The sequence below is a fragment of the Microcebus murinus genome, chromosome 2, assembly GCF_040939455.1.
Source record: "Microcebus murinus isolate Inina chromosome 2, M.murinus_Inina_mat1.0, whole genome shotgun sequence".
NCBI lineage: Eukaryota > Metazoa > Chordata > Mammalia > Primates > Cheirogaleidae > Microcebus > Microcebus murinus.
The window spans coordinates 72,944,185-72,962,014 of NC_134105.1; the positions used below are offsets into that span (position 1 = coordinate 72,944,185).

The window sequence follows — 17,830 nt, forward strand, 5'->3', positions numbered from 1 at the left end:
ACAATTAAATAGCCACTTTTATAAATCACAGTATCATAGAGGTTCTTAGCTAACTTGATTCACTAGTTGTTGAAGTATAGTATATTATGAGCTAAATAAGATTTTAAACCTGTCTCTAAAAGTTTATTTGTAATTTCATTGCTGAGAAAGCACCCTCTGATACAAATTAAAAATTGCAAATAAAATAGCTAATATATCTTACAGCAGAATCTGAAGAAACTGATGAGATGTGACAATATAGGCATATACCTGCATCGGAGAATGTAAACCTCGTCAGCACCATGAGGTAATGTCAGCATTTTCTTCTTGCTTCCAGATCTTGACCTTGATTTCTTTTGCTTACAATCTAAGGCTAAAAAAGGGAAGAGAAAGACTTAACATTTCTTATATATTTCAAAATATATACATATACATATTTCTAGAGAGGTCAGACCATCTAAATCAAATTAGAAAAAGTTTGCATTCATTTCCCTTTTCCCTGAAGCATGCACTAACTTGCAGCTGATTCTCTAATAGCAGTAATGTTATCTGCATATACTCTGCCTGTACTACTTTTTTCAAATAATCCTTTATGATACCAAACTAGAACTGAGAAAATGGAACTAAATAATTTGAAACTACTAAACTGGTCAAGTATTACAATAATGATAATCTTTACTCTTATGATCACAGATAATTTTAACATCAGGTTAAATCTTGCTAGTTTGCATTTGATTACTAACTCCATTAAGTAGGTCTCGCATGCTTTGAAAACTTGGAACATTATTAACAAAGTAATGAAAAGCACAATGAAAAAATCACTTTTGATAGTGATTCACTTTGAATTTTGTAATAATAAATAGCTCTTATATAGTTGCATGCTGGCCCTACATTTGAAAGGCAAAACAAGCTCAACTTTTAGTTTTGAACTCAACTTGTATTGCATGGACAATCATGCAATCATAATTTTTATTTTACTAGAAAAAAATATAAATCTATACTATCTCACATAGGTTATAACTGGATCTGATGTTTAATGTTAACTATTTTTTTACATTTTTTCATTTTACATTTTCTCCAATAGCTTATTTTAAAAATGTGATTAAAAAGGAAAAAAAAGATTTTTATATTGAAGTAGACCAAACTTTCAGTGCTAACTGTTCTTGAAATTTTCCATCACTTGACTTTTCCTTCTATCATTTACTCTAAAACAATCTGATTTAATACAGGGGAAAAAAGATATCTTTTATAGGGAGAAGTAGATAGGACATAACATTTTATAGGTCTTTGAAATCAGCTACACCATTCCTCTGGACAAAGGGATGATAGCAATCCAGGGTGCTGCTGGTCAATTAGCAGGAAGAGAAGGTAAGAGTTTATTTCTAGGGATCCAAAGGGGTAGGGACACAAATGTAACAGAAGAGTTACCCAAATAGCTTCTCTTCTATCATCTTGTCATGTGAAATCCCCTGGAAAACTTCTAAGTAAGAAAGAATAGGAACTGGCTAGTCAATGAGTCTGTGAAATGAGTTGTTCAAAGTCCAGATTCCAAAAGAATAGATGCTACTATTAAAAAACCAGTAAATATAATTCCTTATAGTAGTCAAGTGGCAATGCTAACAGAAATGTCACACAGAAAATTCAAAATCATGAGAAGCCTAAATCTCATTCAAGCCACTGGTTTCAACCATCTGTCACCTGCCTATTCAAAAGTAAAATCTAGGACCCACAGACTTTTTCTGTTTATCCTTAGAAGAGTCTAATAAGTAAAGATCTACTGGAAGTCAAGTTTTAAAGAATGTGTAAATCCAAGCTAAACAGTCAAAATCTGGGACAGAAATATCTTACAAAGTTCTCATTAGTTATCTCAGCCAAGAGCCTGACACATAGTGAAACAAATACTTCTGGAGTAAAAAATAATGCAAAACCCAGTAATTTAACCATTGACATTCAGATGGCATATGAATGAAACTGTGTTCTACCATCATTTAATATTGATAACATTCCTGTACAATACCTCTGCATCATTTGTTCAAATATGTTGTTGCAGTCACATACTCTTTATTATCCTGGATAAAAAGCAATGACCAGCCCCCAGCTTATGTGTATAAACTAGGTTCTTCATGACTAGTACAAAGAGTGAAGTATCATGTACTTACTTCATAACCAGTACCTTCTTTTTCCTAGTTACTTTGGTGAGCAATCTGAATTTAAGTGGATTTTAAGTGATTCACACACTGGAAGTAGAGTTCAGGAAACTCAAAGACTAAGTGCTACTAGATGTTAGCTACTCTTTCCTTCTCTAAGGTAAATCACACATAATTCGTGTCTCTATTACATATATAGAACAGAGCAAGCATTTGGTATATCATGAGATTATAGGTAGAATCTTACTTTGATAAGCTTGCTGGTTGTCAAAATTGCCACACTGTACTCAAACTCCTTTAAAAATGCAAATAAATTACTGTAGGATACAAATAGAATACATTACAACAATCCTTAAAAAATTTGTTCACAGAATGTTAATGTTAGTGGTATAAAGTAAATTGAGAGAGAAGGGCAGAAGATGGTGGGGAAGTATGCAAAAGAATCAATTGCAAGACATTTAGGTTATATTTAGATGCTGTGATACCTTAAAAATGGAACTAGACATTGTTTACTCAGATATGGAAATATTTTCGACTTTTTCTTTAATAGAGGGGGGAAAAGAATATTTTCTGACATTTGATGCTTCATGGACTCTAGAAACTATGAAATTTAGGCTGCTTTATAAATGATCAGATTTAAACTTTAAATGAGAATGCCATTGTTTCTGTCTTAAGGTGTATTTGGAAAGCAGCACAACTCTTGCCAGCATATGACTGATAATGTCCAGTACATAGGGCTCCATATGCCCTGAAATGGTATCTTTTTTAGCAGGTGAAACATGAATATATTTTATAGAAATGTTTTTTCCAATACCAACATCCAACTTCACTCATGTAATATTGCCCATTCATTTTGAAAAATCTGTTAAAAAATGAGTATTTAACATATTAATATGTACATAAAAGGGACACTAAATGGCATCTTCTACATAAAAAGATGATTTACACAAAATGTTCCACTAAATGAAAAAGATGAGGTACAAACATGTCTATTATACCAATATTCTCATATAACAGGTTTCATTATATTTAGAGGGACTGTACCAGGAATCACCAGAAGATTAAATATAGAACATCACTAATACATTCACAGTTTTAGTATAATCAGCTCATCAATATTTCTAATAAAAAGCCAAAAATTTAACAAAGTTGTTTATAGAGATAATCTGCCAAATAGATAACTTTGTTACGCAAGGCTTTTTTGTAATAGGATTTTATTTGTACTTGTCAGTGACCAAAAGACCCCCCCAAAACCAAAAACCAAAAAATTCACACACCTTTTTCCCTTTCCAAAGTATTTAAAATGTAACATTGTTTCAATACTTGAAATATATTACAATACTAGATTATTTTTAGAATTTTCTTCTCCATGAGTAGAACTGCTTCTTTAGAAAAAACAAATCTGGTCACTCAAACCTTCTTAAGATTCCTATTCAGGGAGGCAGACATTGGTTAAGTGATAATTTCAACCAGAGGACTGTCAAAAATCTTTGCAGTTACCTGATTTATAAAGGATCTGAATTGCTACTAAGGATATTTTACTTGTAAAAAGAACAATTTGAGCTAGCTGTAAGGCTATATGCAAAAAATTTTAGAATATACCGTTCAGTAAAACAAATATAAGAGAAATACAATATAAGAGAAATACTATAGACTTATGAGTCCTCAAAAAGAACACCATACTGCTATGCTATGAATACAACACAATAACAATGATGATGATGACGACGACGACATGTTCAAAGCACTAAACCACATCAATGAAAAGCAAATCAATAGATAATAGATAGTAATAATGAGATATATAAATTCAAGTCTGTTTTCGGAGCCACTATTTAATTTTATATATAGAGGAAAAACAATGGACTTTTGGCTTTGACATTATTAAATGAAATCTTTTGCTTTTTCCACCTTTCTGTCCATTACACACAATAATTGCTTCAATGAATTTCATTTTCTTTTTCCTTCACTATACAAATGACTTCAGAGAATGTGGGTTTATTTCATAAAACACCTTAAAGCTTCTATGATAAAGCACAACATAACTAAATTAACATTCGCCGCCAAAATGTTATTTACAATCACCCTCAATTATTTAAAAGCTCTCCCTCATCTGTTTCTTTTCTAATTGGTTATTAGCATCTTTGGGGCAAAGTGAAACCTAACATAACAGCCAGGTTATATATACCCAAAATAAGGGGCATGGTATAGCCCTACTAGAAGGAAGAAAATTTCTTCTCCATCTAGTTGGCCTATAAAAGTTGGTTAGGCAATAAGAGCAGCTATGAGCTTATTCAGGAAGACAATAGGGATAAAAATGATACAAACAGGTAAACCATCATTCCACTACCATTAAAGTTGGTGATGGAGGCACTAGTGGCAGTGGTGACGTGGGGAGAAGATGCACATGTCTCCAGGGATATAAAAGTATAAGACAGATATATAAACTCAATTCTAATTGCTGTCACTAATCCTTCAAAGGTTCATAAGCCCCAAACATATAAAAGACAGTGCAAATAGCATTTTCTTTCCCTCAGCCCCAACTGAAAAAGAATCAGGGTGGCTGCTTCTTTTCTTTTCTTTTTTTTTTTTTTTAAAGAAAAAACAGGTTAGCTTATATGAAATAGGGTTGGGGAGAGGGTACAGAGACCCATTTGTTGAGAGGCCAAACTCATTATTTCCTTAGCTTATACTTCTCTTTTTGTACAAAGTGCCTACAAAATGAGCTTCATGAGTGTGTGATCTGTGCAATAGCACAAGGAGGGCCCCAGACTCAGTTTAATGCTACCAAAGTCTTCAAATTTTTAATAATTTTTGAACAAAGGGTACTACATATTCATTATGCACTGGACCCTGCAGATTACACAGTCCTGAGTACCTACTACCCTAAATAAGAAAAGCTGCATTCAACTCCACTCCTTAATCTCTTGGCCCATTAAAAAAAAAAAAAGCTATCAAGACAAAAACTGTTATATCTCTACAGAATATTAAAATTGGAAAAGACTCCCCTAACTCCTACCAACATTAATTCTTTGCTCCTAACTACACCACCATAATCAAACCAATCATTAATCCCGAATGAGCAATGTAAGTAGTTGTTATAAAAAGCAATGTTCCTTTTCTAACCAGGAATTAAGCATAAAGATATACAATTAGTAACCTCAGAAGTACTTATTTTCACTGTTATTTTCCCTTGGTATTTTCACTCTACAACTGGGTATTTTTTCAGTACCCTAAGTAACTTCCATTAATTTTTAGTTTCCATTCCCAATGACTACAAAACAATTAATTCAGAATCACATAGCAATCAATGGCAAAGTTAAGTAGACCCTGCATATTTTAACATTTTACCTTGAAAAGGATGAAGTGCAATATCTAGAAAGTTGACTTCCTTTGCTTTAAGGATTAGGTTTGTGGTTTAGCAAGTTTAGTCTAGAAGAGACAGGTAGCTTAGTATGTTATATTAAGGGTAGTAACGGCCTTATAAGCTTAGTTCAGAGAAAGAGTTAAAGGAAATGAAAGTAGTCCTTTATTTAAACTTGAGTCTATTTGAGAGAAGAAAAATACAATTTGTAAAAACAGGTGCTATTTAAAGTCCAGGGGATGATTAGTAAAAGAATATTTTGAGCAAGTATTCTCAAGATGTAAAGGGAAAAGCTAGACATAAATGATACTTCATCACACATTTTTATAAACTGACAAATTAGAGGCAGACTAGTTTTACCAGCTTGCTGAAAGCTAAAACAGCTAACAATACCTCAGCTACAAGTGGCTTACTGGTCAGTTAAGAGTTAACAGGATAGCAAATGTACCATTTCTTTATGGTAAGAGTAAGGAAAAAAACACTTAGAATTTTCTTTTTAAGGTAGGCTGGAATTGCATACTGTTTTATTAAGCAAAACAGGCACTTATTATCTATATCAACTACTTTTCTAAGACTAAGACACATATAAAATTAGAATCAACATTAAGGTACATAATGACAACTCTGCTTTAGGTCACTTTTGTTTAGAATTACCTGAATATAATCACATTCCCATCTTGACTTCTAAAGTCTCAGTATTTCTAAAATATCATTTTAGATGTAGTAAGAATAATTAAATAGTTCTTGATCATAAAATTAGCCAAGTAAGGAAATCACCTTACTTTAACATTTCCTTTAAATTATCTTCAATATAATCATATTCATCTTGGATAGGGCACACAATAATATAATAGTAATTCTAAACGTCACAAATCCATGGTCCCAATGCAACTGATTTGGCTTCTTATAATTTTCAAGAGTTTATACATTCTAGCCAAAATTCAAACCATAACAAACATGGTGCTGACCAGGTGTTTTCTGTTTTAGCTTATTTCCAGCTAAGGCTACAATTAAATATATATTTTAAACACTGGATAGCAAAAATTAACCTTGGTCCTCAAACCCTATACACATTAAAGAGACAGTAAATTCCACTTTTCTACTTCCTTGGATAAGTGAATTGTTACTAATCTCCAACAAGTCATCCTTTTGCCCTAACGAGCAACTGTTTAAAGGCATTTTGTTTCTGACTAACTACCCAGCTCATTATCTTCAGGTACATTCCTGGAATTTGTGATAAAAAGAACAATGTTCAGCCAAATAATAGCTTGTTATTTAGACATAAATTCCTGGTAAACAACTTAGAAACTGCCCCTTCTTTTTTTCTTAAGAACCCACTTGTAACTGCTGCTAATAGGAGTGTATACTCAAGGCAACCTGAATCTGTGCTCTAAAGTGGCCACTCCCGAGCTTTGGGCTGGAATAAACTATATACTTACTCATATTTTCTGAATCTCATTATTTATTAAGGTTGACAGAATAGAAATCACAGCAAACACAAACACTCTAACTAAAGATACAAAGATATTAGACATGTTTAAAAAGTCCAAACACATAAAAAGCAAAAGCCAGAAAATAAGTAACAAAATCCACAGGAGTGCTAGGGAGCTAGATAAGACTTTTATGAAAAACAAAATGTTAGTCAAAAAAGATGATCAACCAAAGAGAACTAAATTTTGTAAACAATGACCAGCAAAAACAGGGGAAAATTTAAATATTTTATGCCCTAATGGTATAAAACTCTTAGGCTTTATTCTCCTAAAAAGAAACTTACTGATTTAGTAAGTGTGGTTATTTGCTTTCTTATAGAGGACAGCTGGGTGATGAGGTGTTGCTAGATAAATGACAGAGAAGTAATGAAGCCTGCCCCTCTACCAGACAGCATGGTAGCAGATTCATTAACTGTACTGTTGTAACCATCCTCCCAGTAATAAGATTTAAAACCTTGAGCCATCTCTGTCTCTTTCCTCTACTTCTATCTTTAATCTGCCAAATCCTCCTTACTTCACTTCCATAGTATTATCTGTACATTTATTATCCCTCCTTTACATTCTTGTCATTGATCAGGTACAGGACTCTTAAAATGACCTCACCTACAATTTCACCTCTCTACCAACTCCTTTAACTTTTATTTTAAAGGCAGTTTCAAAAGCATTATGGAATTCTTTTAAAACATTCAAAAGTTCTCACTAAAAAATTAATTCCAACATTTTAGACTAGCATTCTATGTCTTCTACCTGACTCACTTTACCAATTCAATTCAACTTCTACTTCCTAGTATTTTCAATATACTTCCCACATTGTCCCAAAAGTACTCCCTACTTTAGGTATGTTCCTTCCCCACTTCTTACTCCCTTTTCCATTTCAGTTAGCTATCCTTCAGTATCCATTCAAATGCTAATTTTAAAAGCCACTTGGGGTGCTAGTCTAGCTTCTTCTTCCTCTGAACTTCCACAGTATTTCATACATACCTCTCCAATGGCACTTACCAATCTGTCTTGTATTACAGTTATATATATGTGCAGTTATGTATGTATATGCATATATACATATGCATATATGTACACCCAATTTATCCCTGCGTACCTAGCACATTGCATAAATCACAGTAGAAGGTGAAAAAATGCTTGTTTAATTAGTAAATAAATCAGCCAATCATCTTTTTAGTATAGTGGGCAAATTGCCTAATTCTTGTTGGCATAATAAAACAATACCATATCTATAGTGATTATGTAGGCTGAAATAATAACATTTTAAAGAGATTACCATCAAAAAGGTTAGGAAAAATCAAGTTTTGACATTTAAAATTTACTTAGACAATTTATTACCTTGCTAATCCTTTGTAAATAATGTGTTACTGTGCAGATAAATATATACAGATACATGTTCTTAATGACAAATAGTAACTACAGAGATAAGTTATAGCTAAGAAAATACAGGAACACATCTTTCATTGTGTCATGAAGAGCTTTTTTAAAATACAAGTTTGACCACACCATTTCTTTATTTTTTAAAAAAACCCTTCAATGACTTCCTAAATTTTTTTCCACCAAGCATTAAAAGCACTAACCCCACCTTTCTGGCATCACTATCTTCCCCAACATCTATAACCAAATTTCCTGATACTTCTTGAAACTCCAAATTTCATCCCTTTGTATCCACACCATGTTCTTCACTCTGCTTGAAATTCCTACTTTATCTCTTTCTAAAACTACTCATTCTTCAAGTTCAAGGTCTGGCTGAAACCTTACAAAGCTTTCTGTAATAGTATACTTGTACTTGTCCCTCTGGGTTACGATTATGTTTATGCAGCTGGAGTGCAGGGTCTTTACTGGCTCAGAGTTGAGCACAGTCCTAGTACAAGAATTCAAACTTTTCTGTGACTAGTAGTTTCCTTTTTCTCTCATTAAAAAAATAATGACAAGAAACAAACCAGCATGATCTATTTATTTTGTTCTTTTTCTCTCTTTTACAGGAGATAGCTAACAATGAGACAAGTAGTAAAGGCAGCAGGGAAAGAGGAGCCCCACTTAATTCCCAGTTCCCCCTCAAAAGAAGGCCTAGATTAAAATAAACAACCTGAACTCCTACTGCACTTACAGGCAATATGCCATTTAGTTATACACTATCTTGCGCAGTTCTCTAATTTCAATTGTTTCATATGTGTTGCCAATAAATCCTTTCATAAATTCTCTGATGATGGGGACATGTCTCATACTTCTCACATTATCCCCCATACTGCAGTCTGGAGAATTTATCAAGGTATTTGCTTTAAGCTGGTTTGCTCTTTTAGAGTTTAATCTTAATAAGAAGATCAAAATTTTCTACTTGTACTCTTTCAAGCTGAATCACTACAAAAACATGCAATTTCTTGAACATGCAATATAATAATATTTTTAAAAAGACCCTGCAGAGACACTTACAAAAGAATAAGTTATTTAATGTACATTGGGATGCTTTCACAATATTATTGGTTTTTTCTTTGTATCACAGCAGAAAGTGCTCCCATAGCACTTTCCACAAGATAAGAATGACTTCTTCTAGTGGCTTACAAACTCACTCAACACCTGGCACTGTGTTATGTGTTCATTAGCACTTGCTGTTGCTGTTACAGGCCTCAATAGCCAATTATATCACTAAAGCTGAAAACAGGCAAAAGAACCTATTTATGTAATCTACTCTTACACTTAAAAGTGGATGGTATAAAAAATAAAACATCAATTTTACTAAAAAAAGACAAGTACACTAGCGGTATTGACTAGTATCAAGTTTTTAAACTATTTTTTCTCTCATTGGAAAAGTCATTCTTTAATTATGATGGATGACTCATTTGTTGTTGTAGAATAGCAACAATTGTACATTACTTCCAAAATGTTATCAAGGAAGTGTTCTGAAGATAATGACATGAAGCCCCTCCCAAATACATTTGCATTTGTAAAAATATTTTTCTTGCATTCATTTAAAATAAGTAATCAGAAAATTCCAATTTTCTTCATGTCTTGAAGGTCAGCATTTGATTTAAAAAAATGTGAGCTATAAAAAGTTGAATAAAATTAGTAAAGAAAATTCACCTGCTGCCAAGAAGTGTTACAATTTCTAAGATATTATTACTACTGTTGGTTCTAGTCAGCACCAGGCCCTAAGAGAAAGAGGCATGTAGGGCAGTATTTTTAATATATGGGTAGTGACTTTGTAGTGGGTAGTAAATCAATTTACTGTATCATATCAGCATTAATTTTTAATAAAAAATAAAATAAAAAAGCAAATATTAAAGTATATCACACTCAATTCAGGCGAGTGAATGAGTGAACAAGGAATTGTACGTGTGTAGTAATGTTTGTATACAGGGTCAAGATGTAAAATGGTAATCTCAATAAAAAAGCTGAATGTCACCATCGTTCTTTCTTCTTTTCAAGAGATGACAGAATGCTATGTACCACAAAGCATTATGCAAATTGAAGCATTATGCAAATATGCATTCATCTTACAGATAGTACTTCCTTTTACAACATTCTCTCTACTCTAGCTTTAATTATTTCTCTTTCAACACCTGTTGAAATTCACTCTTTTTCTGACCTCAAGGTAGTTTTTTATTCTCAACTGCAGATTAAGTTGGTAGAATATACTTTACCTTAATTTTAAATGTTCTAGAAATTTTAACAACCAGGGTGACTATATAATTTATCATCCAATCCAGAACACTTGTGACAGTAAAAGAGGCCCTAGTATTCAGGTGAGACAATAAAGATAAACCAGTATATACAGTCACTCTATTAATAATAATACTGTGCTCTTAATATTGCCAGCATAAAAAAGATATTTAGCTTAAAAATTAAGCACAAAAGAGCCAATAGCTAAAATAAAGTCTAAAAGTCATTTAATCTAAACTATATCATAAAATTTCTGATTTTTAATGAAAATTCTATAATGTTCTTAATAGACAGTATAGGAAATTAACTAGAAAAAAATTTGTATGAACGTGTAAAACATTAATCTAAAGAGAACAAAACTTTAGCCTACTATCAGTACAGTCTATACTAATTGGAATAAATTCTTGAATAACAAGTCTACCTTATATTTACAATATGGGATATAAAGTAAATCCTTTGATATTAGTGTCTCTTTAGGCAAAGATCCATGGAAAAAAAGTAAAATAGCTTCATAAATTATCTACAACTGAAGACACATGAAAATTATTATACAATTTATTTGAACCTACCCAATGGAAGATAAACTGGGACAATTCTGAGCAAAATTTTAATCTATGAAATTAATTTTTTCGACAATTCAACTGTCTCAATTATGGCTACCTCTTCTGTGTCTTTAATTCCAAAGCTTTCCTACTTTCTCCATAAGTTTCTTTTACTACTATTAGGGAAGAAGTATTCACAGATTATTTAATAGTTTTGATGTTACTCAGTTCTTGTATCTTAGGCATCTTCTGCTCTTAAAAAAAAAGAAAAGAATTTCTTAGGGCTCCTGATTCCTAGTTCTGTGTTCTATTAAACACTTCATTTTTATTTTGACATCTCTCCTTTCTTAAGTTTCCACCAGAAAAGGTCCATGAATGACAGCCTTCAGGAGACATGCAAAGACTATGTATAGAACAAGTTTTATCTAACAATGAGGAAGTGCATGTTTCTGGGATGGCGCCCACAGCTTCCATAAAATTCTCAAAGAGGTCAGTGACCAAAAAAAAAAAAAAAAAAAGATTGAGAAATGTCATGTTAGAAGTATTTGAGTCAATAGTAAATAGGTATTTTGGGAAGCAGAGGGGTAGCTTTTTCAGTTTATTCAGGCTAGCTGGACAAGTATAAGTCTGAATATTTTTGCTCCCTTTCTGCCAAAGGCTACCAGTTTCCACAGAAGAGGTTATGAGCTGGTGGTTTCTAAGAAGACTTGAAAGTTGATTCTATCACCAGTTACCAAACAGGCCTTTTAGCATTTAGTCTGAGGCATCTAAGCTGCTTCTTCTAAGAGTGGATTACACAACTTGAAATTCACATGAATGAAGACTGCTTGAACTAGAAACACACATATCAGACATCCTTACGGAGACTTTATTCCTACCTATTTCCCCTTTATGTTGTCCCAGTATGTGAAATATTCATATTAAGGTAAGGTTTTTTAAAAATGAATTTGTATTTTATTCATCAAAAAGAGCATCTATATATTCTCAGAAAGTGATGCTTAGTTATTCACATGAATTGATGAATCCGTTGTAGGACAGAAGAGCCTTCTAGGTTAATAGGACTGCTTTATACCAATGATACTGATATGGGGGAAGAGAACAGGTATGTGGAGTTTATAAAAATAATATAGAATTCTCCACTTGGAAGACAGAAAACAGTAAAAAAGCTGAATAAAAACTTAGTTGGCATGAGTAAGCAGCAAAAACATCTCCTATATAGCTCTGCTGGTCAAGATTTTAAAAATAAGGTGAAAATGTTTCAGAATTTCCAAGGAAAGGAAGCATAAGTTTTTTAAGTTTCTCAATAGTGTGTACTGGGTGTAGAAAATACCACCCTAGACTTTCTTCAGCTTTTCATTTCTTTTCTCTTTGCTAAGGACTGCCAAGCACATACTTTATATTTCCTAGTACTTTTGACATTTTGCTTAGTACTAAATTAATGATATTTTAAAAACATTATTCTCTTTTTTTCTTAATGGCCTGCATATATCACCATTTATTCCACATTACTTTCCTCTATGAAAATGAGGTTTTGTTTTGTTTTTTTGAGACAGTCTCACTCTGTTGCCCAGGCTAGAGGTGCCATGGCATCAGCCTAGCTCACAGCAACCTCAAACTGCTGGGCTCAGGCAATCCTTCTGCCTCAGCCTCCCGAGTAGCTGGGACTACAGGCATGCACCACTACGCCTGGCTAATTTTTTCTATATCTTTTTAGTTGTCCGACTAATTTCTTTCTATTTTTAGTAGAGATGGGGTCTTGCTCTTGCTCAGGTTGGTCTCAAACTCCTGAGTTCAAGTGATCCTCCCACCTCAGCCTCCCAGAGTGCCAGGATTACAGGCGTGAGCCACGATGCCCAGCTGAAAATGAGGTTTTTAAAGATAATGTTCATTAGAATACACCCTTGGTTAATGGAGGCTTACTACCAATTAATCCTGTTTTGTAGGGCTTTCAGGTGAGGTAAAAGAATTATTTTAAATGGACTAACAAAATCTGGGCTAGATAGATCATGTCTCATTGGATATTTGCATAATCTGCTTCAACAGTCAGAATGGAACATTTTCTGAAGTTGTTCCTGGTCTAAGGTAGACTTAACCATTTCTAGGGGTCTTGCTCTTTCTAATTAGACTCTTATTTACTCAGTCTTCACCAGAATACTTCCCATCTTAAACCCAACTTTATTTTAAAATTTTCAATTGCTTTCATTCTAAAACAAGAAATCCAAGAAAAAGGCCTCCTGTATATGGTTTAGAACAGTGGTAGAGAGTAGTGATTAAAAACAAAGATCTTAAAAAAATAAAAAACCAAACGCCAAAGATCTAAGGTAAGACAGTCTTGATTTAAATTTTAATGTTGCTATTTATTAACTGTGTAAGTTTAGGCAAATTAAGTTCTCTAAGCCCTAGGTTCCTGTAAAATGGACAGAATTATAGTACCTACAGTTCACATGGCTGTTACAAAGATTAAATGTTATGCATGTAAATTGCATAGCACAATGCCCAACACAGTAGGCGTTCAATAAAGGTTAGTGAGTATGGTAATAAGTAATGATGACTTCCCACTTCCACAGTCTCTTATTTTCATTGCCCTCCATCACTTTTCATGCCTGATGAAAGCAGGGTATACAAAAATTATAACCTCACAGTAGGAGGCCTAATCCAGTAAAGTAAGACTCCCTCTATTCCCCTCCTTTTAATATAAATGGTTAACGGTCATTCCTAGTCATTTGTATATCAAGTCAAGGAATAAAGTAAAGAAGCAGAAGAAAGAAAGACACCAGTACAAATACAAGTAGTTTCTCTGGCAGCAAGAACATATTGGATGTCAGTCATAGGCCATGAAGAAGAACAAAAAAGCCAGGAAAACAACAACTAGAAGAAAGCAGAAGGCAGTAACCTAAAAGAGCAAGGGAAATAAAAGGATTGAAAAGAGAATTGTAGGCAAAGGGATTTATATAGACCTATTTAGGAAAGAGAGTATAGTTTAAGATGTGAGAAAAATGGGATTTGCTGAAGCAGGGTAGCTTAAGACTATAAACGAAAAGAGCAAAGCATTTTGCAGGGTATAAGAAGCATACTACTATGAGTAAGCTAATAAAATTTTCACAGATGAGCAGTATGAAGAGGTATCTGCAAGGTTGGGCTAACCAACCAAAAATAACACAGAAATGTGCACGTTAAAACTTATGTGCATAGCTAAATTTATTAATCCTAAATATGGATTAGGGTCATTAAAGGAAAAATCTATTCAGATGTCAATACAAGCCATTATTAAGGCTTGCCCCTTCAAAGATTTGATCTATAGACTAATGAAAACTCCTCAGTTTGCTTAATTTTCTAATCAAGTCTGCATTTTTGAAGTTTGACTATACTTTCCTTTTCTAATAAAGCAGTTCCCTAAACTGTAACTACAATCTTTTTTAATACCATGTTGCCCAGGCTGGAGAGCAGTGGCTATTCACAGGTGTAATCATAGTAGTGCACTGCAGCCTCAAACTCCTGAGCTCAAGTGATCCTCCTGCCTCAGCCTCCCAAGTAGCTGGGACTATAAACATGTGCAATTGCGCTGGGCTAGAACTGTCATCTTTTTTTTTTTTTATTTTTTTTGTTACCAAAGAGAGGTGTCTTACTGGAATCTACTAACAAAAATAAATTTAAAAATTAAAAATAGTATAATTTAAAAATTAATGGGATTGATGTAGACTAAAAAGTTCCACACCTCTATTGGGTTATTTTTTCCCCTAAATCTAATCAATAAGAGTCAAATGAAAACTTGCTTAAAATTATATCTAACAGTTTACAAGTTGCTGAAATTTAATGTGTATTCAGACTCAACTGCAGCTTACCAAAGAAAGCTATGATATCATCTGAATTAGCACCAGTATGGTGAGAAAAAAGTGTATCGTATCAAATAGACTTGCTGTGTTATCTGTTCAAACATACCTGTACCAGTCAAAAGTCCAGCACTCTTCTTTCGTGCATAAGCGCGTAAGTGGTTGGACAGGCTAACAGCACTTGTAAACGTCGTATTGCAATGCACACATGTTCTAAGCTTCACAGGCATACCTATCATTCAAAAGAAAACTATAATCCAGTTCTCACTTCAAAAAGTGAAATTTTCTTAAAGGGTGTAGAAAAGTACCACAATAAAGATGGTTTAAAAAAACGTTCATTGAATTAGCATAACCTAAAATAAAGAGGGGGAATTAAGTTAACTGTTATTAGTTTGTAGTTAGTATTTAGGCCAACCCATGCTCTTTGGAAAGGTGGAAGGGGAGTGACTTAAACCTTTGAGCTCCTCTGGATTTAACATCTATTATCGCTTTCTTGGCTTTCTTGCAGATTTCTGTGTTACGCAGATCATTTCTTAAACCTACTAAAATATAATCCTGTGATTTGAACAGCACAGTTTTGTTGAGAAGTTTCAAAGCTTACAACATTACCAATAAAAAGAATTAAAAAGTCTAGTTAACAAAGTGGTAATTAAAGTGTTTTACCCACAAAACCGTAAAAGTCTCAATACTAAATTAGCTTTCTGATGAAGGCTGGGAGAAAAGGTGGTAAAACACACCACTGAACAGCTGTTAGACACAACATTTTATTCAGGGCATTTTATGTTCATTACTCTGAATGCGCAATCAATAATGAAAGTTAATGATTTGAAGTTTTTTGCTAAAATCTTTGTGCTAAATAAATGATCAACAAGCTAACATCTTAGTCATCACAGGAAAGAAAACATGTTGAAACAATAAGAAACTCTTAACTTCTTGGAGTTCAACCCTCACTCCCCCGACACGTTACAACTAGTTTCTTAAACATTAGTGTGATAGCCACAAATACGCTTTCCATCTCTGAAGTACACCACACCTTGGTCAACATGGCTAACACATCTTCCCTGCATTTTATTCTTCTGAAAAAATAATGAACACTACTGACTTTGGAAAACTCTTTGTATGAAAGAAAAAGCCCTATTAACCAGAAGCCCATATAAGATAAATTGTTTTTCAGACCACCTACAATACAAGGTAATCTTTCCTTATATCAAAACTGCATTACAAGTATTTGGGATATCCCAATGTCTACCAAAAGTAAGAAAGCAACATTACCTTACAATAATTTTATTCATTATTAATCCATCAGCCAACTATTATTACCTCAGACACATACGACTTAGGGCTCTACTTATGAGACCACCTAAGTAAAACTTCAACATTCTTAACCACCAAAAGAAATCAATAAAGACATTTATTCTTCAAATCTAAAAGTATAAACCAAACTTAGCAAGACAGCAATACCAATAAAATTTGGCTATCATTTACCAATACATACAAAATATTCCTTTGAAAAGAAAAGGCTACTGGTGCACAAGCACTAAACTAAGCAATCTGTTCCATTAGAACAAGCACTATCTTAAAATCTAAAACGCCAAACAAATATGTTTCATGCTCACAACTGTTCTCCAAATCCAAACTATCCCGCAATACACTGAGAAATTGGAGAGGAATAGGTTTCTTTCGGTTAATCACAACATACAACAGACACCAATCCATTCAGTATAAACAGTCTGTTTTGTTTTTCCTAAGCAGCAGAAAAACCGATAGCTAAATCATGAAAACATTATCACTTTGGAACACTGGCAAAAATATGAAAGAGGTATGTATGCCTTTTCAGCTTTTGAACGTCAACTTCCCATCCATGACCATCCTCCAGTCATAGCAAATTTTATTTTTACAGATCAGCTTTTTGTTTGTTTTCATGAGGTTATCTTTTGCTTTTGTTCTCACCTTATATTCAGACCAAGAAATGAGACACAGAGAACTCAGTAATGATGAGCATCAACTGATGAATTATAGAGAAATGACAGTAGAATAACCAATCTGGTCTGTAAAAAAAAGCAACTTAACTAAGAAGATTCTGAGAAAGTATTTTCCACAAATATTCCATTAAAGGAGGCATAAATGAACTTTTTAAATTATATATAAGACAGTCATAAATGTCCTCTTACCTGAGTGCATAGTGAAGTCCATTTTTTGTGGATGATACATCAATGGACTGTCTTCATTTAATGGAAGAACGCATTTCTGAACAAATCTCTTTCTTGCTGTCTGATTATGGATCTTTTGAGGAGAAATAGCAGAATTCCTTTCTTCTCCCATCCTTTTATTTTTAAGAAGTTCTATCAGTGTAAGAGACTGATTCTTTTTTCCACTAGGCAGTTCTGGTTTTGTCTCATCATATTCATTTAAGAAATTCAGCCCTTCTTCCTCTGATGCAGACACTGACAGAGATTCAGTCTTTAGGCCATTACGGTATGCTTCAAGAGGTATAACATTTTGAGATAGAAAGTCATCATTTGATGCAAGTTTCTGAGCTACAAATGGTCTGGGAATAATACGACGACTGTTCAATGCCTTTAAGATTTTTTCATATTTTTCTTCATTTTGCATCATCTCATTTAGAACACAGATAGGAGATTTGTGAGCATCCCATTTGGTCTTTCCAAGTCTTTTCAGGTGGCCTCTAACATGATTTGATAATCCAATTTTAGTATCAAACCAACCACCACAGAGCTGACAAGTGTGTTCAGAAGTGGTTTCAGACTTCTCTATAGCTAAAAAAAATTTTTTAAGAGTAAATATCAGAATTTTTAAA

At 33.3% G+C, this 17,830-nt stretch overlaps 1 protein-coding gene across 17 annotated transcripts in view; it reads right to left on the bottom strand.

Annotated features, from left to right (window-relative positions):
• Positions 1-17,830, bottom strand: part of ZNF644 (zinc finger protein 644) — a 129,654-nt gene that overhangs the window by 25,429 nt on the left and 86,395 nt on the right. For 9 of the 17 annotated variants that reach the window (XM_075999794.1, XM_012790874.3, XM_012790878.3 and 6 more), the window contains 3 exons: positions 17,184-17,789; positions 15,122-15,244; positions 250-352 (listed from right to left, as the gene is read on the bottom strand). In XM_075999794.1, coding sequence (XP_075855909.1) covers positions 250-352; positions 15,122-15,244; positions 17,184-17,789 — 832 coding nt within the window. The remainder of the gene's footprint in view (positions 1-249; positions 353-15,121; positions 15,245-17,183; positions 17,790-17,830) is intronic. The other 8 variants (XM_012790883.2, XM_075999797.1, XM_012790882.2 and 5 more) reach the window with 2 other exon arrangements.